Source organism: Scylla paramamosain, chromosome 44 (assembly GCF_035594125.1).
Source record: "Scylla paramamosain isolate STU-SP2022 chromosome 44, ASM3559412v1, whole genome shotgun sequence".
Taxonomy (NCBI): Eukaryota; Metazoa; Arthropoda; class Malacostraca; order Decapoda; family Portunidae; genus Scylla; species Scylla paramamosain.
In genome coordinates this window covers 1,106,445-1,130,014 of record NC_087194.1, presented here as the reverse complement: position 1 = coordinate 1,130,014, position 23,570 = coordinate 1,106,445, and the positions used below count along the sequence as shown (strand labels likewise).

Genomic DNA, 23,570 nt, shown 5'->3' with positions numbered 1-23,570 from the left:
ATAAAACAAAACGGAGGTATAATATTATCTAAGAGGTAGAGAGACAATATTTTCACCTCCCCAGTATTAGCCATTGAGTCAAGGGGACAGAGTTGAGGCATTTTTACTGACCACGACTTAACTTCAAAGCCACGGTGTTGTTAAGGGTATACAAAGAGTGGATTTGATAGCTTCTCGGCCGGGCAGGGTTCGAGACTGGCTGCGGAACAAGAATACGCCTCGGAATTGTTAGTCGATAAGGGAAGATGCAATTAAGAGCGATAAAACATATTTTTTCATCTTTTTTTTCTTTTTCCATTTCTCTCCTCTTCCTCGTTTTTCCTTCCTCTTTTCCTCCTCTTCTTTTTCTGCTTGTCACTTTGCTTTCGCTCCTGCTTCACTGCTTTCCAGGTCCCCCTACACAGCAGCAATGCCATCCCACACTGTCCTGCACCAGCTGCCGACTAGGATGAGAATTACATGTAAGACTCGTGTTGCGACAAATCGACCAGTGAATAAGACTCCCATTTTACTGCGCACGTATTACGACAAGTGGGAGCCTGTGCTTAGGGCTAGTTTGGGGATAGAATACTTGTGTCGACGGAAACACTGCGAGAATTTACACAGGAAAAGGGGAAGGTGAAAAAGAGGAAGAGGAAAAGAATTTAATGCCTTTCTCCTTTATAAAATCATTCTTTTCTTAAGTTTTCCACATTCCAACAGTCACCACAGCCGTAACACCCTACCACCCTGTCTAGGCACCCCAGGACGCTTCACCCTGCCCCCACCACCCCCTGCAGGACCCCAGGGGAAACACGAGAGCTTGTCTTAATGTGACAAGTCTTGCCTATCTTACACCTACTACGTTAAGATTCCCAGGTGATCTTAAAAGGTTATTAGTTATGGATGGGTGGTAAAGGGTTAGCCAGACCTCCTTGACCTGGCACGGGGGAGTGTTACGATTTATTTAAAGAGTTTTTTGCATGTTTTTCTTGTGTTGGGCTTAGAAAACTTTTAAACCTTAATTATGGGCTTGATTAAGTGTTGATTTTTTGTTGTTGTTGTTTTTTGTGTTGAAGTTTATACAAAAGTCAAAAAATGTTTCTTCTGAGCTTGCTAAGTTGGTTTTCCTTTTTTTTTCTTTTTTTTTTTTATTTGTTTTGTTTTCTTAATGTTTGTAAGTGCGGTGTTGTAATGTAATGTGTGTGTGTGTGTGTGTGTGTGTGTGTGTGTGTGTGTGTGTGTGTGTGTGTGTGTGTGTGTGTGTGTGTATAATTTGCTGCATATTACATTATTTTATCATGCAAAGATCACAATTACATTATATTTTATCTATTTACTTTATTCTGTTCATTGTAGTTGCAAGAAGAAGAAGAAGAGGAAGAACAACAAGAGTAACGATAGTAGTAGTAGTAGTAGTAGTAGTAGTAGTAGTAGTAGTAGTAGTAGTAGTAGTAGTAGTAGTATGATAAACAAACAATATTTTCTCTAATTATTTTGTAGAGAGAAATTCCCTCCAAACTTTCTTTTCTCCAACTGTCACATTCTCCCTCCCTCCCTCCCTCCCTCCTTCCCTGGTGGAGAGATGAGGCGGAAGATTGGCCACCTGGAGAGAGAGAGAGAGAGAGAGAGAGAGAGAGAGAGAGAGAGAGAGAGAGAGAGAGAGACGGGAGGGGCATGGGCGGGGTGACAAGAAAAAAAATAGATCTCTTGAATATTGAAGATCGTTTTGTTTCTCTCTCTCTCTCTCTCTCTCTCTCTCTCTCTCAAGTGTCTCCTTCAGAAATTGATGCCTTAAATTGTTCTCTCTCTCTCTCTCTCTCTCTCTCTCTCTCTCTCTCTCTCTCTCTCTCTCTCTCACAGACACACACACACACACACACACACACACAAACGCAGACACAAATGAAAAAAAAAGACGACCAAAAAAATCTTAAATCCGCAAGCTTATAAGGACAAAAATATCATGCTTTTATTTTTCACTCTCCCCGCCTCTCCCGGCGCCACACTCACCAGTCCTCGGGCTTCTTGTCACTCACTACATCATTGAAGGCCTTCAGTATCGAGTCCCGGTGCTTATCTAAATCTATGCTCATGGCTAGGGGCTCAGGAGGGAGACGAAGTACAGCACGTCCTCCCTGCACGGATGCCAAAAGACAACTGATGAGGTCTTGGTCTTGGTTCGTTGCGGTGCTTTCGTGTTCGACAATTGCTCGGCGCCGTATGATAGTTTTGACAGTTTATTAGTTTAGCGGTTCATTGAAGGATAGATAGGTAAAAATTAATGGATAAATAAAGGGAGGGATTATGGTTAACTTTGGATATGTATAATAGTCGTGGTTTGTTTGATTAGGTTCGATAATTACTCTACCCCGTATGATAGTTTTGAGTTGACTACTTTTACGATCCATTAAATGATAGTTAAGTAAAGATTAATAGTTAAATAAAATTAGGATATATAGTTAGCTAAGGGAAGGAGAGATAGAGAGATAACAGAGGAGGAAAGAAAAGATAGAGAGAAAAGAAAGAGAGAAGATATGGAGAGAAGAAAAGAAGGAAGAAAGGTGGAAAGAAAATAGGAAGAGAGAGATGGATTGATTAGAGAAGGGAAGGAAAGAAGGAAGGAAGAAGAGATAATAGACGAAAGGAAAGCAGATGAGGCAAAGAGACAATGATAATGGAGTAAAGAGAGATAGAGAGAACGAAAGAGGGAAACAGAGCATAGAAGAGGAAAAGAAGCACAGAGGAAAAAAATAAATAAAAGAGAGAGAGAGAGAGAGAGAGAGAGAGAGAGAGAGAGAGAGAGAGAGAGAGAGAGAGAGAATTAGGCAACTCAATCATATCTTTCGTCTTACAAAAATAAATATTGAACATTGAACATATTTATTCCCATTATCATTTCAGTACAGTGATATTTCTGAGCCATTTCAATTCCCGATAAAAGAATAAATAAATAAGAATACAAGATTAAGTACAGAATAACTAAACTATAATGATATATTCTTAAATACAATTGTTAAATAATAAATACACTTGATAAATTACCCATTTCTCGATCCATAGGCCATTAATTAATATACACGAGTACATATACATATAAATAGATACATACATAAATAAACACATAAATTTCACTGATATCTGAGGAAATTTGGCAGTTCCATAGCACTCATCTCTTCATTACCTTCAAATAGCAACCTTTCTAATATTTTATAGCTTGTTTTTACTATCATCAATATCATTACTCTATTTAAGCGTCAACTTTTTGTTCTGATAATCCTTATTTCACACAGGGAAGAGTTTAATTCATATTCCGTATTCCTTTTTGAAAGATGAGTGCCACAGGGGTTAAAATCGAGCCAGTGCCACACATTATAAACAAAAGAGAGAAGAGTGCCACATGTAATAAAAACGTAACAGTGCCACAGGTCAAAATCAGAGTGCCAATTATTAAACTAAGAAAATACTAATTATAGAGTGCCACACATTATCGAACAGAAGGAGTTAAGTGGGGTGCCACAGGTAATATGAAAACCAGAGTGCCACAGGTGAAAAATCAGAGTGCCACGTATTGAACTGAGAAAATACCACTCAGAAAGTACCATAGATAAAAGAGAGTGCCATACATAAGTGCCAAACGAAGCATAGTGCCAGAATGTAAATAAATGACAGTGCCACGTATATCTTAAAACGTAATAGGGTGCCATACAGTTACATATATTAACAGAAAACGTTATTGCCACTGATAGAGTAAAGAGAAAACTGAGCAGAATCAAGGGTAAACTCAAGCTAATAGATAAACAAATAAATACTTAAATAAAAAGTTAAATTAGTGTAAAATAATGAACGATGCATTACGAAATACAGTGTAATAATAATAATATAAACTTCTGGATATTTAAGTACGTCTTTGAATTCACAATATACTTTAAAATATATTATTTAGCATATTTCCTGCTTAAAAGTTTATATATATATATATATATATATATATATATATATATATATATATATATATATATATATATATATATATATATATATATATATATTCTTTTTTTTTTGCCTTTCTCTTCTTCTCCATTTTATTTTCCTCCTTTCTTTTCTTTTTTTTTCAGATTTTGCTTTTGCTTCTACTTACCTCCTTTCATCCTCTTTATTCTTAATTTTTCTTGTTGTTATTCTTATTTTTCTTTTCCTTCTTTTCCTTCTTTTCTTTCTTTTTTTTCTTAGTTTTTCGTTTCGTTTCATCAGATGTGTCTGAAACGCTGGGTGTATGAAGAGCTGTATCACTGGGTCCTACAGTAGTAGTAGTAGTAGTAGTAGTAGTAGTAGTCGTGGGTGAGGTTGGGGTAGTAGCAACAGCATTAACAGAAATAGCAACAGTAGCAGCGGTATTAGCAGCACTAGCAGCAATAGAGGGTGTAGTGTTGACAGACCTCATCATAATAAAGGACTCTGCCAGCACGCCATAGTCCCTAGAGGGTTCATGAGCAGGTTCAGAGGAGGTTTCAAAAGTTTCAAAGATAACAGGGAAGGTTTTGAAGTTTCCACCACCGGCACCAGTGTGGTTCCCGGAGTTTCCTGTGGCAACTTCAGAGACAAAAGGAAATTTTTTTTTTTGATTCGTGTGGTACTTCAAAGCTTTCAGAAGAGTTTCCCTGGGAAGGCCCCGAAGTTTCCGTGGGAGGTTCTGAAGTTTCCTCTGAATGTTGTGGGTTTTCCTTTGAATGTTCTAAAGTCTCTATTGGCATTTCATTGGAAGGTTCTATTTCTGCAGTTTCCTGGGAAGGTTCTACTACTGCAGTTTCCTGGGAAGGTTCTACTACTGCAGTTTCCTGGGAAGGTTCTACTTCTGCAGTTTTCTCAAAAGGTTCTAAAGTTTCCTGGAAAGGTTCTACTTCTGCAGTTTCATGGGAAGGTTCTACTTCTGCAGTTTCCTTTGGAGGTTCTGAAGTTTCCTTGGAAGGATCTACTTCTACAATTTGCTTGGAAGGTTCTAAAGTTTCATGGGAAGGTTCTTCTTCTACAGTTTGCTTGGAAGGTTCTAAAGTTTCATGGGAAGGTTCTTCTTCTACAGTTTGCTTGGAAGGTTCTAAAGTTTCATGGGAAGGTTCTACTTCTGCAGTTTCCTTGGAAGGTTCTACTTCTGCAGTTTGTTTGGAAGGTTCTACTTCTATAGTTTCGTGGGAAGGTTCTACTTCTGCAGTTTGTTTGGAAGGTTCTAAAGTTTCGTGGGAAGGTTCTACTTCTGCAGTTTGTTTGGAAGGTTCTACAGTTTCATGGGAAGGTTCTTCTTCTACAGTTTGCTTGGAAGGTTCTAAAGTTTCGTGGGAAGGTTCTTCTTCTACAGTTTGCGTGGAAGGTTCTAAAGTTTCGTGGGAAGGTTCTTCTTCTGCAGTTTGTTTGGAAGGTTCTAAAGTTTCATGGGAAGGTTCTTCTTCTACAGTTTGCTTGGAAGGTTCTAAAGTTTCCATGGAAGGTTTTACTTCTGCAGTTTGTTTGGAAGGCTCTAAAGTTTTGTGGGAAGGTTCTACTTCTGCAGTTTCCCTGGAAGGTTCTACTTCTGCAGTTTGTTTGGAAGGTTCTACTTCTGTAGTTTCGTGGGAAGGTTCTACTTCTGCAGTTTGTTTGGAAGGTTCTAAAGTTTCGTGGGAAGGTTCTACTTCTGCAGTTTGTTTGGAAGGTTCTGCAGTTTCCTTGGAAGGTTCTTCTTCTACAGTTTGCTTGGAAGGTTCTAAAGTTTCATGGGAAGGTTCTTCTTCAGTTTGCGTGGAAGGTTCTAAAGTTTCGTGGAAAGGTTCTACTTCTGCAGTTTGTTTGGAAGGTTCTAAAGTTTCATGGGAAGGTTCTTCTTCTACAGTTTGCTTGGAAGGTTCTAAAGTTTCCATGGAAGGTTTTACTTCTGCAGTTTGTTTGGAAGGCTCTAAAGTTTCATGGGAAGGTTCTACTTCTGCAGTTTCGTGGGAAGGTTCTACTTCTGCAGTTTGTTTGGAAGGTTCTAAAGTTTCATGGGAAGGTTCTACTTCTGCAGTTTGTTCGGATGGTTCTACTTCTGCATTTTCCTCTACTTCTGCAGTTTGCTTGGAAGGTTCTATTTCTGCATTTTCCTTGGAAGGTTCTACTTCTGCAGTTTGTTTGGAAGGTTCTAAAGTTTCATGGGAAGATTTTACTTCTGCAGTTTCCCTGGAAGGTTCTACTTCTGCTGTTTGTTTGGAAGGTTCTAAAGTTTCATGGGAAGATTTTACTTCTGCAGTTTCTCTGGAAGGTTCTACTTCTGCAGTTTGTTCGGAAGGTTCTAAAGTTTCATGGGAAGATTTTACTTCTGCAGTTTCTCTGGAAGGTTCTACTTCTGCAGTTTGTTCGGAAGGTTCTAATGTTTCATGGGAAGATTTTACTTCTGCAGTTTCCCTGGAAGGTTCTACTTCTGCTGTTTGTTCGGAAGGTTCTAAAGTTTCGTGGGAAGGTTCTACTTCTGCAGTTTCCCTGGAAGGTTCTACTTCTGCTGTTTGTTTGGAAGGTTCTAAAGTTTCATGGGAAGATTTTACTTCTGCAGTTTCCCTGGAAGGTTCTACTTCTGCAGTTTGTTTGGAAGGTTCTACTTCTGCATTTTCCCTGGGAGGTTCTATTTCTGCAGTTTGTTTGGAAGGTTCTAAAGTTTCGTGGGAAGGTTCTACTTCTGCAGTTTCCATGGAAGGTACTAAAGTTTCCTGGGAACGTTCTAATTCTGCAGTTTCCTTGGAAGGTTCTACTTCTGCAGTTTGTTTAGGTTCTAAAGTTTCGTGGGAAGGTTTTACTTCTGCAGTTTCCATGGAAGGTACTAAAGTTTCCTGGGAAGGTTCTAATTCTGCAGTTTGTTTGGAAGGTTCTACTGCAGTTTCCATGATAGATCCTTCTTCTGCAGTTTGTTTGGAAGGTTCTACTTCTGCAGTTTCTATGGAAGGTTCTACTTCTGCAGTTTGTTTGGAAGGTTCTACTTCTGAAGTTTCCATGGAAGGTCCTACTTCTGCAGTTTGTTTGAAAGGTTCTAAAGTTTCATGGGAAGGTTCTACTTCTGCAGTTTCTTTGAAGAGTTCTAAAGTTTCTTTGGAAGGTTCCAACTGTGCAGTTTCCCTGTAAGGTTCTACTTCTGCAATTATCCTGGAAGGTTCTGAAGTTTCCTTGGAAGGTTCTGAAGTTTCATTGGAAGGTTCTGAAGTTTCATTGGAAGGTTCTGAAGTTTCATTGGAAGGTTCTGAAGTTTCATTGGAAGGTTCTGAAGTTTCCTTTGAAGGTTCTGAAGTTTCATTGGAAGGTTCTGAAGTTTTCTTTGAAGGTTCTGAAGTTTCCATGGAAGGTTCTGAAGTTTCCATGGAAGGTTCTGAAGTTTCCATGGAGATTTCTGAAGTTTCATTGGAGGGTTCTGAAGTTTCATTGGAAGGTTCTGAAGTTTCATTGGAAGGCTCTGAAGTTTCATTGGAGGGTTCTGAAGTTTCATTGGAGGGTTCTGAAGTTTCCTTGGAAGGTTCTGATGTTTCTTTGGAAGGTTCTGAAGTTTCATTGGAAGGTTCTGAAGTTTCCTTGGAAGGTTCTGAAGTTTCATTGGAAGGTTCTGAAGTTTCATTGGAAGGTTCTGAAGTTTCATTGGAAGGTTCTGAAGTTTCATTGGAGGGTTCTGAAGTTTCATTGGAAGATTCTGAAGTTTCATTGGAAGGTTCTGAAGTTTCCTGGAAATATTCTGAAGTTTCATTGGAAGGTTCTGAAATTTCCTTGGAGAGTTCTGAAGTTTCATTGGAAGGTTCTGAAGTTTCATTGGAAGGTTCTGAAGTTTCCATGGAAGGTTCTGAAGTTTCATTGGAAGGCTCTGAAGTTTCCATGGAAGGTTCTGAAGTTTCCTTGGAAGGTTCTGAAGTTTCCTGGGAAGATTGTGAAGTTTCCTTGGAGGGCTCTGAAGTTTGGTTAGAATGGGCGTAAGTTTCAGTATAACCTTCAGAAGAGTTCACGTAAGTAATGAAGGAAGTTTGCTTAACACGTTCACTGGCAGCTGTAGTGGAAGTTTCATTAGAAGTCTCGTTGGAAGCTGAGTTGGCAGACTGACGGGAAGTTTGAGTGCTAGGAGAGGGTGTGGTGGTGTGGTGATGAAAAGGTGTGATGTCGGTTTTAAGTGTGGTGTCAGGAATCGGTGTTGTGTTGTGTTGGTGTAGTGTAGTTTGGTGGGTCGTGGTAGTGGTGTTAGGAATGGGTGTTGTGTTGTGTTGGTGTAGTGTGGTTTGGTAGGCGTAGGTCGTGGTAGTGGTGTTAGGAATGGATGTTGTGTTGTGTTGGTGTAGTGTGGTTTGGTGGGTCGTGGTAGTGGTGTTAGGAATGGGTGTTGTGTTGTGTTGGTGTAGTGTGGTTTGGTGGGTCGTGGTAGTGGTGTCAGGAATCGATGTTGTTTTGTGTTGGTGTAGTGTAGTTTGGTGGGTCGTAATGGTGTCAGGAATCGGTGTTGTGTTGTGTTGGTGTCGTGTGGTTTGATGGGTCGTGGTAGTGGTGTTAGGAATGGGTGTTGTGTTGTGCTGGTGTAGTGTAGTGTTAATAGTAGGTGTTGTAGTGCGTTGGTGTGAGTGTGTAGTGTACATATAAGTAGTGGTATTAGTGGGAGTGGTGGTGGTGGCGTGGTAATGCCTGGATTGGTGTGGAATGGTAGCAGTAGTGGGAGAAATGGGAGGAATTTTGTGTGTGACATGTGTGCCGTGTATTGGTGGCTTGGTGGTGGCGGGCGTGGGGGAGGGCGTGATGCGGTGGTGGGGAAACGTAACAGTAACATTGAGAGGAATGGCAATAGGATGAGTGTGATGGTGGGAGCACGAGGTCCCGTCCATCCAGTTCATGGGAGGCTTCACACGAATTTCACTAAGACAGGAAGCTTCTGGGCGTGGAATCTTCCATTTAGAGGACCCCTTGGATGTCAGACTGAACCTCTTGGGCATCAGCACTTCCCCAATGGAGATGCACGCCCCGCCACAGGTCATTGAGCCAACACTGAAGGTCGTCTTGGAGAACAAAGTCACTGTCTTGAATCGTACCTGCTGCCACTTACCGGGCCGCCAGTAGCAAGGAGGACCGGCGCTGCAGGGATACCAGAAGTTTGCCACGCCCTTCACGCCCTCCACCTCCAGATTCATGCCCTCGAAGTCTCTGCCGGGCCGCACGTAGGCGTTTATGTCCAGCTCTGATTTGTACTTCTTTCTGTTGTTGAACGGGAGACTCAGAACCTCGCCAGCATCCACTATAGTCTTCAAGTCCAGGCATCTGTGGCGAGGGCGATACCGCGTCCAGCTACTGCCCTGCACCGCCCCTGTCACTGCCACCGCCGCCACCACCAGTGACAACACGCTTCCTGGCATGGTGTGCTGCCCAGGGGATGCTGGAGGAGGGGAAATGATGGATAAACTCTAGAATTATCCCCCTAGTTGTTGTATCTATTGCAACATGGATCGCTTCTTGAGAGATGTCAACATATTCCTGAAAATAAGATGACAAGGTTACACTTCTCAAGATTCTTTTTCTTGTGTTCTGTATCCCTTAGTCATCCCACATTGCAAGTCAAAATGAGAAATATATGATAGCATACTTAGGTGGCTATGCGCAGGTCACGTGATGCGTCAGATAAGAGGAATGACTTGCCTCGTGCACATTAGCAGACTGCCGCCTTACTACCACTGATGCAGCGAGCACCCCCACCCCTCCCTCCCCTATGACACTGCCCATTTCATCTTGTTTCCTACATATTACAGGTTACAGTAGAAGTGAATAGCGGGGTTTTCAAGAGTATTTTCCATAATTCAAGTCACATTTTAAGAATTCTGCGTTACTCATAACACACACACACACACACAAACACACACACACACGACATCTTTGAAAAATACAATTAATGAGGGAACAAGGAGTTTAAGAACACATGCCAAAGACTTACAGAATGGCAGACACTCAGTAGGTCACCCGTAGCAAACCCAGAGACACTTTTCCCTGTCACTGGAGCAAGAACAGCCTCGCCAGAGTTCCTCCTTGCTGTACTCCTTCGCTGGTTAACCAAAGACGAGAGAGGACAGGAGAAGGGCAGTCCTTTTAATATGCGGTCAGAACACCTCCTCCTCCTCCTCCTTCTCCTCCTCCTCCTCTTCCTTCTTCATCTTCAGCAAAACAAGCTTCTCCTCCTCTTCTTTCTTCTTCTTCTTCTTCTTCAACACCCACCTTCTCCTCTTCCTCCTCCTCTAGGTTTCTCCTTCAACACCCCACCTTCTCCTTCCCGATCCCTCCTCCTCTTCCTCCTCCCTCAACACCCCACCCTCTCTTTCCCTCCTCCTCCTCCTCCTCCTCCTAAAAAAGACTTTCAAGGTTACGTCAGCATTTCCACTAAGGGTGTTTAGGCCTCATGATGTCCACCCAGACCTCAGTAATTAATGTTATGGTGGTGGTGATGGTGATGGTGGTCTGTGTGTGTGTGTTTGTAAGCCTTGAGAAATGATACATTGGTTCTCTTTCAGTTTGTAAGATACATATGTGTGTGTGTGTGTGTGTGTGTGTGTGTGTGTGTGTGTGTGTGTGGGATTAATTAAGATGTATTGACTTATGTTTGTGTCTTTTTAATATAATCACCATCATCATCTGCATCATCGTCATCATTAACAACGGTTTCACGTATGGAATATATATATATATATATATATATATATATATATATATATATATATATATATATATATATATATATATATATATATATATATATATATATATATATATATATATATATATATATATATATATATATATATATATATATATATATATATATATATATATATATATATATATATATATATATATATATATATATATATATATATATATATATATATATATATATATATATATATATATATATATATATATATATATATATATATATATATATATATATATATATATATATATATATTAGTGGTTATATATTGTAGTAATAAAAGTGGTAATAGTAGTAGTCGTAATATTAGTAGTAGTAGTTAAGATAACATAAAAAAAAAACTAATATGTATTTTACCGCAACACATCTGTGTATATATTCTAATTTCCTACAACGTGAATTTCAGTTTTCAATATATTCATTCCACATTGCATTCATAACAGCTATTCAGACACTTGACTCAATTAACATGGCTACTTACAAAATTCAACGTGCATTCAAATTTCTGTAATTCTGCTGATATGAGAGGTTTCTTAACCAGGCGGCAGTCAAAACATCATTACAGTTTCGTGGATAACACCAAGACAAGAAATTGGTTCAATACAGGTGCGACAAACAGGTGTGTGAGAGTGAGTGGGTGGCGGGGGAGCAGGTGAAGGGGGAGAAACTGAGGATATTAATAGTAATAGTAGTAGTAGTGGTGTGGAAAAAAATATTCCCTTTAAACTTATATTAAATTTGATTATTCTTCCCTCTCTCCTTTTCCCCAGCTCCCTCCCTCCTTCTCTCCTTTCTTTCCTCCTCCTCCTCTTCTTCGCCCACATTCCTTTTTTTTTTATTCTCCCATCTCTCTTCCTCCCTCATCCCTCTACACTAATCTCTCTCTCTCTCTCTCTCTCTCTCTCTCTCTCTCTCTCTCTCTCTCTCTCTCTCTCTCTCTCTCTCTCTCTCTCTCTCTCTCTCTCCATTCCTTTTCTGCTTCCTCATCCTTCTTTCTCTTCTCGCTCATTTTTCTACACTTCTTTTCTCTCTCTCTCTCTCTTTTCTCTTTATCGATACATCTCTCTCTCCGCTTCAGTCCTTCTCAAATAACCAATGCTGGAGGTTGCTGAGGGATTTCAAGGGAGTTTTCATGTTTTTAGTGACATTCTAACTTATTCTGCTTAGTCAAGATACATAGCACTCTCAATTTGTATACCGTGTCTGTACCTTGACAACGAAATGCCACAATTGTAAATCTGCCAGTTGTTATTTCTCTCATACAAGACTCCTAACTTTATCTCTATCATTTCCCAATCTTAGGTAACGCTACGACTATAAAAGGAATGGGTGAGGTGAAGCGAGAGGCAGGGTTGGAGAGGCAGGGTTGGAAAGACGAGTGGGACAGAGTAAGACGCACTCTTTCTTTTTCTGTTTAATTCATGTCTTCAGTAAGATCTGGTGGAAGCTGTCAGGGGGTTTTCAAGTCTCTCTCTCTCTCTCTCTCTCTCTCTCTCTCTCTCTCTCTCTCTCTCTCTCTCTCTCTCTCTCTCTCTCTCTCTCTCTCTCTCTCTCTCTCGATTTTAGTGGTGGTTTAACAGCTTGTAGTTGGAATTAATAGGGTTTTCGAGTTTTTTTTTTCGTGATTATTTGTTTAACAAGTTCTATATTTTTTTTTCTTAGTGACAGCATTTTTTTTTTTCCTTTTGTTTCTTTCTTCGTTTATCTAATTTGTTACATTTTATTTGTGATACATTTTGCTCCCAGTCTTATCAGCAAGTAAGACTCAAGAGTTCATTATTTTACCTGTGTACCTGTCTATCTGTCAATCTATCCCTGTCTGTTTTATCTATCTACCCATCTAGCCATCCACCAATACCACCCATCTATCCATCTATCCACCTACCCATATCCACGTATCTATCCACCTGTCCACCCCACTATCCACTGTATTAATCCACCTATCCACCCACGTATTTACCCCCGGGCCCTGTACAAAAGACTAAAACTTCCTGATACGAAAAAAAAAAAAAAAACAAAGAGAGAGAGAGAGTGTGAGACAGTGAATACAGATAAGATAACTGTGTGTGTGTTTGTTTGTGTGTGTGTGTGTGTGTGTGTGTGTGAAGCTATACTCATTACTACGTTGTATCTGTTACGTGATATTGAGGTACGTATGTGCGTGATGTGTGTGTGTGTGTGTGTGTGTGTGTGTGTTGTGGGAGGGGTAAGAGATGTGGAGATTAGTAATAGTAAGATTAATAAGAGAGGTTGTGGCGGCTGGGTAGGGGGGGGGGGGGTGATTAGTATGTGTGTGTGTGTGTGCGTGTCTCCGTTAGTTTTACAGTTGAGTGCTTATGGAAGGTGCTCTTTCTTTTTGTCTGTTTATTTTTATGGGGCAAAGTTTAATATCGTTGGGGGGAGGAGGGGGGGGGACTAGGGATTACTGCTGTTGTTCTTTCCTTAATTAACATAAATGGAGACGAAAATTTACTCGAATGCGCAGTGAAATATTTCAGTACACCCAGGAACTTGAAATTTTCCTAGTGCTTGAAAACTTGGCAATGAGAAGACGTGTGTGTGTGTGTGTGTGTGTCATGTTAGCTGGAAAGGGTTTAGTTCCTTATTCTCCTGTGATGGGTAAAGGTCATATTTCGTTAAAAGTGCATTTCTTTGTGATGAGAGTGATGGGTAAAGGTTGGCTCAGATTAATAAGTTCGTGTCACCTTCCTGTGTTAGGTAAAGATTTGTAAGGTTACGTTAGGTCAACAGCATGTGCTAATCTCTACCAGGTCCTTCCGCCGCCCCTCCCCAGGTAGAGCCAACATGGGGCCAGGAGGAGGGGAGGCGGGGTGTCAAGGAGGGGGTTGGAGCCAAAAAACATCAAATTTGTATACCTCGAAAGTCTAAGGAGGAACACGCATCTTTTGATAAAAATACTAAAAATTCTCAAAAATGGGACTATCTCTCCCCTTGACCCTCCCTCTATGTTATCTTAATGTTTTCTTTGCTAACTGGGGTGCTTGTTATCGCACCTAAACCCTTTCTTAACCCTTTGAAACCATTAACCTGCTAATTGGGGTGTTTTTTTTTTGTTTTTTTTATCCTTTATCTCCTCACTACAATAGCCTAACCCTTTCATGTCACTAACCTGATAATTTGGCTGCTTTTTATTCCCCGCAACCATATCTTAACCCTTTGAAGTCACTAATCTGCTAATTGGGGTGCTTCTTATCTCCCCTCCCCCAACCCTATCCTAACTGGTAAAATTGGAGTTTAGCACAATGCATACTATCTTCATTTTATCCTTCTCTCTCCCCAGTAGCCTTATGGACATGGCCAGGCAGTAGGGTGTTAGGGTGGGGAAGTCAGATTACACCACTGAACAGTCATGAAAAGTCTAAGAAGGATGAGGTGCCATATTCTGAAAACTGGGGGTACTTTCTGGTCTAACCTAACCTTCCTGCCGTGCGTAAAGTTGTGTTGAATGCTTGTCACGTTAGGAATAATTGCATTTCTTCCTTCCTGTCATCGGTTAAGGGCTGAGTGTTTGTGGCGATGGGTTAAAAGGGTAGTTCTTACCTTCATGTCACAAGTAAGGCCAAATGAAATGCTTGTTGCTCCCCTCCTCTCAACCAGCCTTCATTTTTCCAGCCACAGCAATGAGGGTGACAACACTGGTGGCGGTGGTGGCGCTGGTGGTGGAGGCCAGGGCTGCTGTGGTGTCCGTGCCGCAGCTTACCGGCAACGCAGTGAAGACCGAGGACTTTCAACCACAGCAGATCCACATAGCTGTTGGTGGTGAGTGGTGGGGAGGAAGCAGAACACCTGGTTAACCCTTTCACAATTAGCAGCAGCAGAATTAATGTGTGAAGTCTTTACAAGCATCTACAAGAAAGTTAGCAATGAAAGAGAATACATTTTGCAGTTTCTTCTCAGTTTAAAGGTCGTGTGTGACTGTGGAACAAAGAAAGGTGCCTCAGTTATTGGTGATTAGGGAAAGGTGTACCAGGTGACAGTTAGAGGGTTAATAAGCATTTCAGTAGAGGGCACATAACAAGGGTGACATGAGCAAAATTGTAGAATTCTTAGGATAGAACAAAAAATACTACCTTGAAGAACTTAGATTAAAAAAAGAGATGGGAAAGAACTGGCTGTCAAATATTGGTGGATAAATAGAATGAACTCAGTAATCAGGTTGTTAGTGCCGAGTCATTAGGGAGCTGTAAAAGACAATTAGACAGATCTGTGGATATGGGTGATAAATGGAAGTGGGTAGGCATATTTCATACAAGGACTGCCATGTGTAGGCCTAATAGCTTCCTGTACTAATCCTTACCTTGTGTGTTTTTAGGTGAATGCAAAGTTTCTGAATTATAGAAGGTGGAAATAGGAAGTAAAAAGGGTTAGTTGGCAGCAGGGTGATGGTAGTGAATATAACATAACTACTTGATGTCTATGGAAAATAAAATAATAAAGGAGAAAGAAAAAAATGAAATATATTATTCAGATTATTTTTTTGAGGGAGGTTAGTATTTGATTATTCTTTATTTATTTTATTTATTTATTTATTTAATTATTTATTTATTTGTTTGTTTGTTTTATTTATTTATTTATTTTTTTTTTCTAAGAGCTTTGGTTAGGGATACAAAAAGGCTACAAAAAATAAATAAATAGAAAATATAATGAGTTATTTCTGCATATATATATTTTTTTTGTAGGGGCAATATTTTATTTCACCATTAATTTACTGGTTTATTTAATGTCAGAATAAAAAAAAAGCAAGAAAATTATAAATAAAAACATCAATCACACTATTTTTTTTCCTTTTCTTTTTTTTTCTTTTATTTATTTATTTTTTTTTTTTTTTCATTGATAACTTGATAGTAAATATATTCTTTTAGTCATCTGTTTATCATACAAGGCCAAGGGTAACAAAAAAGCAGAACACACACACACACACACACACACACACACACACACACACACACACACACACACACACACACACACACACACACATGTATCCGAACATCCCCATTGGCTCCTTAATTTCCACAGCATCTCGCACCTGCATCTTACTCACATACTCTTGGGAAAGCAGGCAGGTGTGTGGAGATATGGGCTGTTTATGAAGTCCAGATATGATGCAAATCTTGCAAGCAATGGTACCTACACACACACACACACACACACACACACACACACACACACACACACACACACACACACACACACACACACACACACACACACACACACATCGCACAGTGCACACACCTGTTTTTTTCCCATTAATGTTTTTTTTTTTTTTTTATTGGGAGATAGGGTTTCTCTCTCTCTCTCTCTCTCTCTCTCTCTCTCTCTCTCTCTCTCTCTCTCTCTCTCTCTCTCTCTCTCTCTCTCTCTCTCTCTCTCTCTCTCTCTCTCTCTCTCTCTCTCTCTCTCTCTCTCTCTCTCTCTCTCTCTCTCTCTCTCTCTCTCTCTCTCTTACAGCAACCACCACCACCACCACTTTCACCAGCACCCAAATATTCTGAAGCTTTTAAATCTACAAGTTAAATTTACAAGTTAACAGAGGCCTGACAGAAGTCTTTAAGTGGTACAGGGGTTATAACAAAGGGAACTTCAGCAAAACACAATTATTAGGATAGAACAAGAAGTGACAGGTTCAAGCTTGAGAGAAATTTAAGTTCAAGAAGGAGATAGGTAAGAACTGGTTTGCAAATAGAGAGATAGATGAATGGAACAGCCTCAGTAATCAGGTCGTTTGTGTTGAGTTTATAGATAGGGACAGGTGAGAACAGGCAGGTGCGTTTTATACAGGGACTGCCACGTGTAGGCCTGATGACTTCCTGCAGTTTATTTTCTTATGTTCTTATCAATTTTCAGAGACGAACAGTGAAATGGTAGTGACATGGGTGACTCCTGATGCAGCAAATTCATCGACTGTCAACTATGGGGGTGGCGGCAGTCCCCTGAAGACAGCAGAGGGCAGTGCGACCCGCTTTACTGACGGTGGCTCGGAGAAAAGGTCGTTTTGGGTGCACCGGGTCACTCTGCCAGATCTTTTGCCTGATACCCGATACTGTGAGTGAGAGAGGGAGAGAGAGAGGGTGAGGGAGAGTGAGAGGGAGGGAGAGAGGGTGGGAGAAGGAGTGGGTGGGTGGGGAGGGGTAAGTGTAAGTAGATAGATAAATGATGGTGTGTTGTAAAGTAGAGAGAGAGAGAGAGAGAGAGAGAGAGAGAGAGAGAGAGAGAGGAAGTAAATGAAAAGATAAATGAAAGTAAAAAAAGTTAGTGGTATAGACATAGAGAGAGAGAGAGAGAGAGAGAGATTGTTTTATTATTTGTTCATCTTGTATCGATTCTTCTCTTTAGCCGACTTGTTCTACTTGTTTTGATATTATTTTGTTTGTTCTTCCCTACAACTCATTCAATTTCTTCTTATATATTACTTGCCCCATTCTCTTCATTCCCTTGCTCATTCCTCCCACATCTCTTCTTCAATCAATTTCCATGTATCATTTCCTCCCATATAACTTAATCTGCTCACTCCCATACCTGCTTCTCCCATCACTCTACCTTTCCCCCTTCAGTCTACCACTGTGGGAGCTCAGATGGTTGGTCGGAAATCTTCTCATTCAAGACTTGGAAAAATGGAACAGATTGGCCCGTGTCCGTGGCCATGTACGGCGACATGGGGGCCGTCAACGCACAGTCGCTGGCCAGGTGAGGCGTCAACACACACACAGACACACGCACACACAAGAGGGACACTGGCCAAGGGCAACAAAAAGAGCAAAAAAAAAAAAAAAAAAAAAAAAAAGAATAAATAAATAAATAGGAAAAATTCAAAAGTGTGTGCATGTGTGTGTGTGTGTGTGTTGTTAGTAGTAGTGGTGGTGGTGGTGTAACCTTTAACCTGTGACCTTTGACCCTCGATCTGTGACCTGCCGTGACCTGCCGTTACCTCTCTTGCAGGCTGCAGGTGGAGACGCAGGCCGGGAAGTACCATGCGGTGATTCATGTCGGAGATTTTGCCTATGACATGGATTCTGTGAGTAATCCCCTCCACCCCTACCTCCCTGTGTGTCATCATTGTCATCATCATCATCATTATCATCATTATTATTATTGTTACAGTCATTGTCATCGTCACTATTATCATCATCATCAATATCATCGTCATTATTGTTGTTGTCATTGTCATCACTGCCATCGTCATCATCAGTAGAATAAAATAGTGCAAATATAAAAAATAAATAAATAAAAGTAACACAAATGAAGCAGATTGTGAAGAAAACCAGAAATTAAAGAACACAGAGAATAATAACAACAATAATATAAACAACTCAAGCAGATGGGAGACGAGGAAATGAGAACACAGAGGTAACAATCTTATTTTACCTTGCATCTTCTCGGCAGGACAACGCAAGGGTCGGGGACGAGTTCATGAGGGAGATTCAACCCATTGCTGCCTACGTGCCTTACATGACATGCCCGGGCAACCACGAACACATGTAGTAAGTATGCCAGCCGGTGAAGCTTTCCTTGTAATGACCCACACACACACACACACACACACAGACGTACATGCATACAGAGACACAGTATTAACACCTTATGTAAATGTCTTGCTTCAAAGTATTCCTATCTCACTAATGCCTTGTCTTCTCTCCTCCAGTAACTTCAGCATGCCAACTAGTGAAGCTTTCCTCGCTGTAATGCAACACACACACAGACATTCATGCTTGAACACAATATTACTTAAACACCTCACTTCAAATTATTCCTATCTCACTAACGCCTTATCTTCCCTTCTCCAGTAACTTCAGTAACTACCGTGGGCGCTTCAGCATGCCACGATACAGGGACACAGAGAGCCTCTTCTTCAGCTGGAACATGGGGCCAGTGCACTTTATTGCCGTTAACACCGAGGCTTATTACTTCCTGCAGTACGGACTTAAGCCCCTCGCCAGGCAGTATGATTGGCTTATTGAGGATCTTAAGGTTTGTTTGGCATTATAACTTAACCTAGCCTAAATTAATCTAACTTAACTTAATGTACCATCTTGCCAGGCAGCACAGTAGGCTCATTGAGGACCTGAATTTGTGTGTGTTTCCTTAATTTAACCTAACTCTCTCTCCTTCCTCCACCCTTTCCTTTCTTTCCTTCCATCATATTCTCACAATCTCTCTTTCCTTCCTTCTCACCATACCTTCCCTTCATATCCCTCTTCTTCCATCCTTTTCTTTCTATCCTTTCACTATGTTTAACCTCCTTCCTTTCTCCCCATCCCTATATCTCCTTTACATCCTACCTTCCCTTCATCTCCCTCCTCCTGCACCTCCTTCCTTGAAATACCTCACATAATCCTTCATCTTGTGCTCCTGGATGACCCCACAGGAGGCCACCAAACCTGAAGTGCGTGCGGAGAGGCCCTGGATAATTCTGTTTGGTCACCGTCCCATGTATTGCTCCAACAATGATCACGATGATTGCACCAGGAAGAACTGCCTCACACGTGTTGGGATGCCTCTCATTCATTTGTAAGTCTGCACACACATACACACGTACACACTCAAACATACGCATGCACAGTAAAATATTGTACAAAAGTGTGTTGGTTATTTGTGAGTTAATCTACATACACACACACACACACACACACACACGCAGGTATACTTATTCACATACACACTTACTCATGCACACACAGCACTCAACCAGTCAGTCAATCAATCAGTCTATCAGTCAGTCAGCCAGTCAATCAATCAGTCTATCAGTCAGTCAGCCAGTCAATCAATCAATCTATCAGTCAGTCAGTCAATCAATCTATCAGTCAGTCAGTCAGTCAGTCAGTCAGTCTATCAGTCTATCAATCAGTCAGTCAGTCAGTCAGTCAGTCAGTCAGTCAGTCTATCAGTCAGTCAGTCTATCAGTCTATCATTCAGTCAGTCAGTCAGTCAATGAATAAGTTAGCAAGTCAATTATTCTCCATAAAATAAAATAAAAAAACATATTTTCACCATCACCACCACCACCACCACCACCACCACTTTTGCAGATACCCCATGGAGACCTTGCTGGACCAGTATGGGGTGGACCTGGCTATTTGGGCCCATGAGCATTCCTATGAGAGACTGTGGCCCATGTACGACTATACTGTGCTCAATGGCTCCACTGAATACCCCTACACTAACCCACGGTGAGAGAGAGAAAGAGGGAGAGATCACTTCACCATAGCCAGGTTCTCAAGGGTGTTTCTCCTGTTAATGTCACTAGAGCCACAAAAATACCCTTGAAAACCCACGTCACTTCATTAGCCAGGTTCTCAAGGGTGTTTCTCCTGTTAATGTCACTAGAACCACAAAAACACCCTTGAAAACCCACGTCACTTCATTAGCCAGGTTCTCAAGAGTGTTTCTCCTGTTAATGTCACTAGAACCACAAAAACACCCTTGAAAACCAACGTCACTTCACCATAGCCTCCTTCCTCTTCCATCAGCGGTCCGGTTCACTTCACAACTGGTTCGGCTGGCTGCTCAGAAATCCACGACCACTTTATGCCAGAGCAGCCGTATTGGTCAGCCGTTCGGTCCATCGACTACGGCTACACACGCCTCACTGCCTTCAACAAGACTCATGTGTATTGGGAGCAGGTGTCAGATGATAAGGTGAGGTGTGGGGTTGGTTAGGTTAGGTTAGGTTTGGCGTGTGGTGGTGTGTGTTTGGGTGGCTGTTGTGTGTTTGGTGTATTTGTGTTTGGTTACTGGTGGTGTAAGAGGAGGTGTGTGTGTGTGTTTTGTGTTTAGTGGTGGTGGTGGTGGTGGTGGTGAATGAGATAGCTGTAATTGTTGTAGTAATAGGACCAGGAGGAGTAATGGTGATAGTAGTAGTAGTAGTAGTAATGTACGACAAATTTTAATTGTAGTGGTAATAGTCATAGAAATGTTAGAAGTAGTAAGAGTAGTAGTAGTATTGTAGTAAGGTTAAAATCTTGAACTTATAATATCAGTAGAAGTAGTAGTAGTAGTAGTAGTAGTAGTAGTAGTAGTAGTAGTAGTAACAGTCTATATCCATCTTAATTTATAATCAAGCTACAATTCTCAAAAACCTAAATATTCACACAGTAAATTCAGCCTCAGATTTTGAGGAGCATCTGTCATGGGTAGCAGTGATAGTGGTAGTGGTAGTGGTGGTGGTGGTGGTGACAGTTCCTCTCTTCCTTTGCAGGACGGCGAAGTGATTGATAGCGTGTGGCTGATACGAGACAGGCACGTGGCTTACAGTGAGCTAAGACAGGACAAGTAAAGAAAACTGCCCTGTTACTGTCTCTTTCTGTCTCTTTCTCTCTATTCCCTACACTATCATCTGTACACATTAGCCTGTCTTCTGTTTCCTTCTGTCTGTCTCTTTCAATGAGCTTAGACAGGACAAGTAGGGAAAACTGCCCTCTTAACTGTCTCTTTCTGTCTCTCTCTGCCTTTCTAATATCACTACACTCTACCATCTGTTAACATTAGCCTATTTATCTCTGTCTCTTTCAGTAAGCTTAGACAGGACAAGTAGAGAAGGATGTCCCTTTAACTCTCTCTGTCCCTTTCTCTCTCTGTCTCTTTCAGTAAGCTTAGACAGGACAAGTAGAGAAAGATGTTAGTTCTCTTTCTCTGTCTCTTTCTCTCTCTGTCTCTCTAACATTCTTATACTTCAATAGCTGCATATCTTATCTTGTCTCTGTCTTTCTCTGTCAGATATTTACCAGCACCTGTATACTCTACCTCAGCACAGTATGTAGCTCTGTATCCCAGCATTGGTGTAGAAATTCACTGAAAATGCTTGATGTGATGAAGGAATGATGAAGTGAGTTGGTGCAAGTTAGTTAAAAGGACCATATTTTGAAATACTTCTGCATTGCACTTTCACTACATTCCAAAGGCTCTAGGAACCCATTTGACCCTTTGTTACATCCCCTGTACCACTTAGCCATCTACTTGCCTCTCATCTCTACACTCAGGAAGGGAGAACTACTGTAGCTTTAAGGCAGTTAGATGGTGCTTCTTGTCCTATCCTGATTACTGACCCTGAGAATTTTGATTACGTCATCCTTGTTACGTCCCCTGTACCACTCAAAGATATCTACTTGCTACTTGCCTCTCTTCACCTCCTCATTCAGTAAGGGGGAATTACTGTAGGTTTAAGGCAGTCAGATGATACTCTGTGTTGTGTGAGAATCTCTGCATTGGAGACCACTTAGGCCAGGGCAACGACACCTCCTCTGTGGTTTGTCCAAGTGGCGTCCAATGCAGGGAGTCTCTTAGCGTGGTTCTTTCAAAGGTTTGGTTTGGGATGATGGTATTATTGTTGTCTTTCATTGGGTTATATGAGATGTATTACTTGCTGATTGGTATGGCTCAGCTGGTTTGATGAGCCATTCAAGTTTGAAGTGTTATTTGTGAAAGGCACCGATGACGTCAGAGGAACGAAATGAGGCGCTTGTTTGTCAATACTCAAGACTGCTGTGGCCTCTCAAGTTTAGCAGAATGTTGTGGTGCAAATTGTTGTTTTTGTAAGGCATCAGATAGTTAAAAAGCTTTAGTTCCTGTGGTTTTATCCTGCTTAAGCTTAATGAAGTGTGGTGTAAGTTGAAGTATAATCTCAAAAGACACCACTGAGAGCAATAAGACTGATCAAGTGGTTCAAATCCTAGTGCCTGTAGCATAATTACCTCATTACACCCACCAAGTCACACGAGTCATTGCCAGTCAAAGGGTTGCACTGTATTAAGTTTGGCTTGAAGTATCTGGATGGATCAGCTGAACTTAAGGGAAGCTGCAGGAAGCTGTGAGTTCTACACGTGGCAGTCCCTGTGTGAAACATGCCTACTTACATCCATTTATCATCCCCATCCATAATTTTGTCTAATCTTTTAAAGCTCCCTAATGACTCAGCACTAACAACCTGATTACCAAGTCCGTTCCATTCATCTACCACGCTATTTGAGAATTAACTTTTCCCACTCTCTTCAACCTGTCGCTGTATTGTCCCTACTGTGGTGTTTTTTGTGAGAAGTTTGGTGTTGATCCATCCAGTGAGCTGAGCCAAGTGTGTTGTGTCAGTGCATTCTGACCCTCACATGGCAAAGCACTGTAGCTTATATGAGAGATTATTAGTTTTCCTTGTCACTGTCCACATTGGAGTATTGGTTCAGTGACTACCTGTGATCATTTCATGCCGAGGCTGTTATTTATTAGTGCAGCACCAATTAAAAAACGTATTTGGTATTTATGTGCACATATATATCCCATTTGTACTTAATGTTGGTAATAAGATGTAAAGTATTATTATAATCAATATTGGAGCATAGTTGCACTTCATTGTAAAACTATATTTGATATGTATACTAGTTCAGTATTAGATTTACTTATTGCAAATAAACCAGTAGCAATGAAATACTTATTATTCTGCTTATAAGGTGTATAGCAATGTACTGGGTTGTTATGTAATCAGTATATAGAACAGTATATTACTAACACCTCAAACATGTCATTTTAATGTTTTCCTTCTGTAGTGAAATAAGGATAATTTATCTCAGAGGATTATCATCACCACAAGAGTCAAGAAATCTCAAAGTGATCACGGTAAGACTTGAACTTCACATGTTTTGATATTTGTATTGCTTTCATTTATTCCATTTCAGTTCTCTCTTTTGGCCAGTTATTAAAACCTTATTCTGAGACTCATTCACCACCACCACTAATTGAAGTTACATTGGTTTTTAATGACGTTTTTATGGTTCTAGTGACAAATTAACAAGATTCCTACATTATTAACAGAAGCACTCTAGAGAACCTGGCTGATCATGTGGCCTTGGAAACTAGGGTGAGAGAGCATAGC

General features: G+C 40.8%; 3 protein-coding genes across 13 annotated transcripts in view; 1 reads left to right on the top strand and 2 right to left on the bottom strand.

Moving 5' to 3' along the window:
- LOC135093881 (drebrin-like protein) overlaps positions 1–2,151 on the bottom strand; it is a 25,832-nt gene extending 23,681 nt beyond the window's left edge. For all 4 annotated transcript variants that reach the window (XR_010263515.1, XM_063993507.1, XM_063993505.1 and 1 more), the window contains exon 1: positions 1,993–2,151. Coding sequence is in view for 3 of the 4 variants with exons in the window: in XM_063993507.1 (XP_063849577.1) it covers positions 1,993–2,075 (83 nt within the window). In the remaining variant the exon portion in view is untranslated. The remainder of the gene's footprint in view (positions 1–1,992) is intronic.
- Positions 2,152–4,421: 2,270 nt separating this feature from the next.
- On the bottom strand, positions 4,422–10,077 carry LOC135093878 (titin homolog). The gene is made up of 2 exons (XM_063993494.1): positions 9,920–10,077; positions 4,422–9,367 (listed from the first exon to the last, which is right to left on the bottom strand). Exon 2 carries the CDS (start codon positions 9,345–9,347, stop codon positions 4,575–4,577), a length of 4,773 nt encoding a protein of 1,590 aa, XP_063849564.1. The 5' UTR covers positions 9,348–9,367; positions 9,920–10,077; the 3' UTR covers positions 4,422–4,574.
- A 1,119-nt stretch (positions 10,078–11,196) lies between these two features.
- On the top strand, positions 11,197–23,215 carry LOC135093884 (acid phosphatase type 7-like). Of its 8 annotated transcripts, none has more exons than XM_063993517.1 (11): positions 11,197–11,296; positions 14,324–14,470; positions 16,562–16,759; positions 17,269–17,401; positions 17,654–17,729; positions 18,098–18,195; positions 18,499–18,682; positions 19,080–19,222; positions 19,741–19,881; positions 20,182–20,350; positions 20,910–23,215. In XM_063993517.1, exons 1-11 carry the CDS (start codon positions 11,212–11,214, stop codon positions 20,985–20,987), a joined length of 1,452 nt encoding a protein of 483 aa, XP_063849587.1. In that variant the 5' UTR covers positions 11,197–11,211; the 3' UTR covers positions 20,988–23,215. The 8 variants fall into 8 exon arrangements, with proteins under 8 accessions (XP_063849587.1, XP_063849590.1, XP_063849591.1 ...); XM_063993520.1 differs by lacking the exon at positions 11,197–11,296 and adding an exon at positions 12,038–12,078; XM_063993521.1 differs by lacking the exon at positions 11,197–11,296 and adding an exon at positions 12,687–12,839.
- Positions 23,216–23,570: the final 355 nt, after the last annotated feature.

Coding starts and splice junctions, on each gene's coding strand:
- LOC135093884 (XM_063993517.1), top strand. CDS start 11,212: ATGAGAGGTTTCTTAACCAGGCGGCAGTCAAAACATCATTACAGTTTC. Junction 17,402..17,653: donor AACGCACAGTCGCTGGCCAG/GTGAGGCGTCAA, acceptor CCTCTCTTGCAG/GCTGCAGGTGGAGACGCAGG. Junction 20,351..20,909: donor AGCAGGTGTCAGATGATAAG/GTGAGGTGTGGG, acceptor CTTCCTTTGCAG/GACGGCGAAGTGATTGATAG.
- LOC135093878 (XM_063993494.1), bottom strand. CDS start 9,347: ATGCCAGGAAGCGTGTTGTCACTGGTGGTGGCGGCGGTGGCAGTGACA.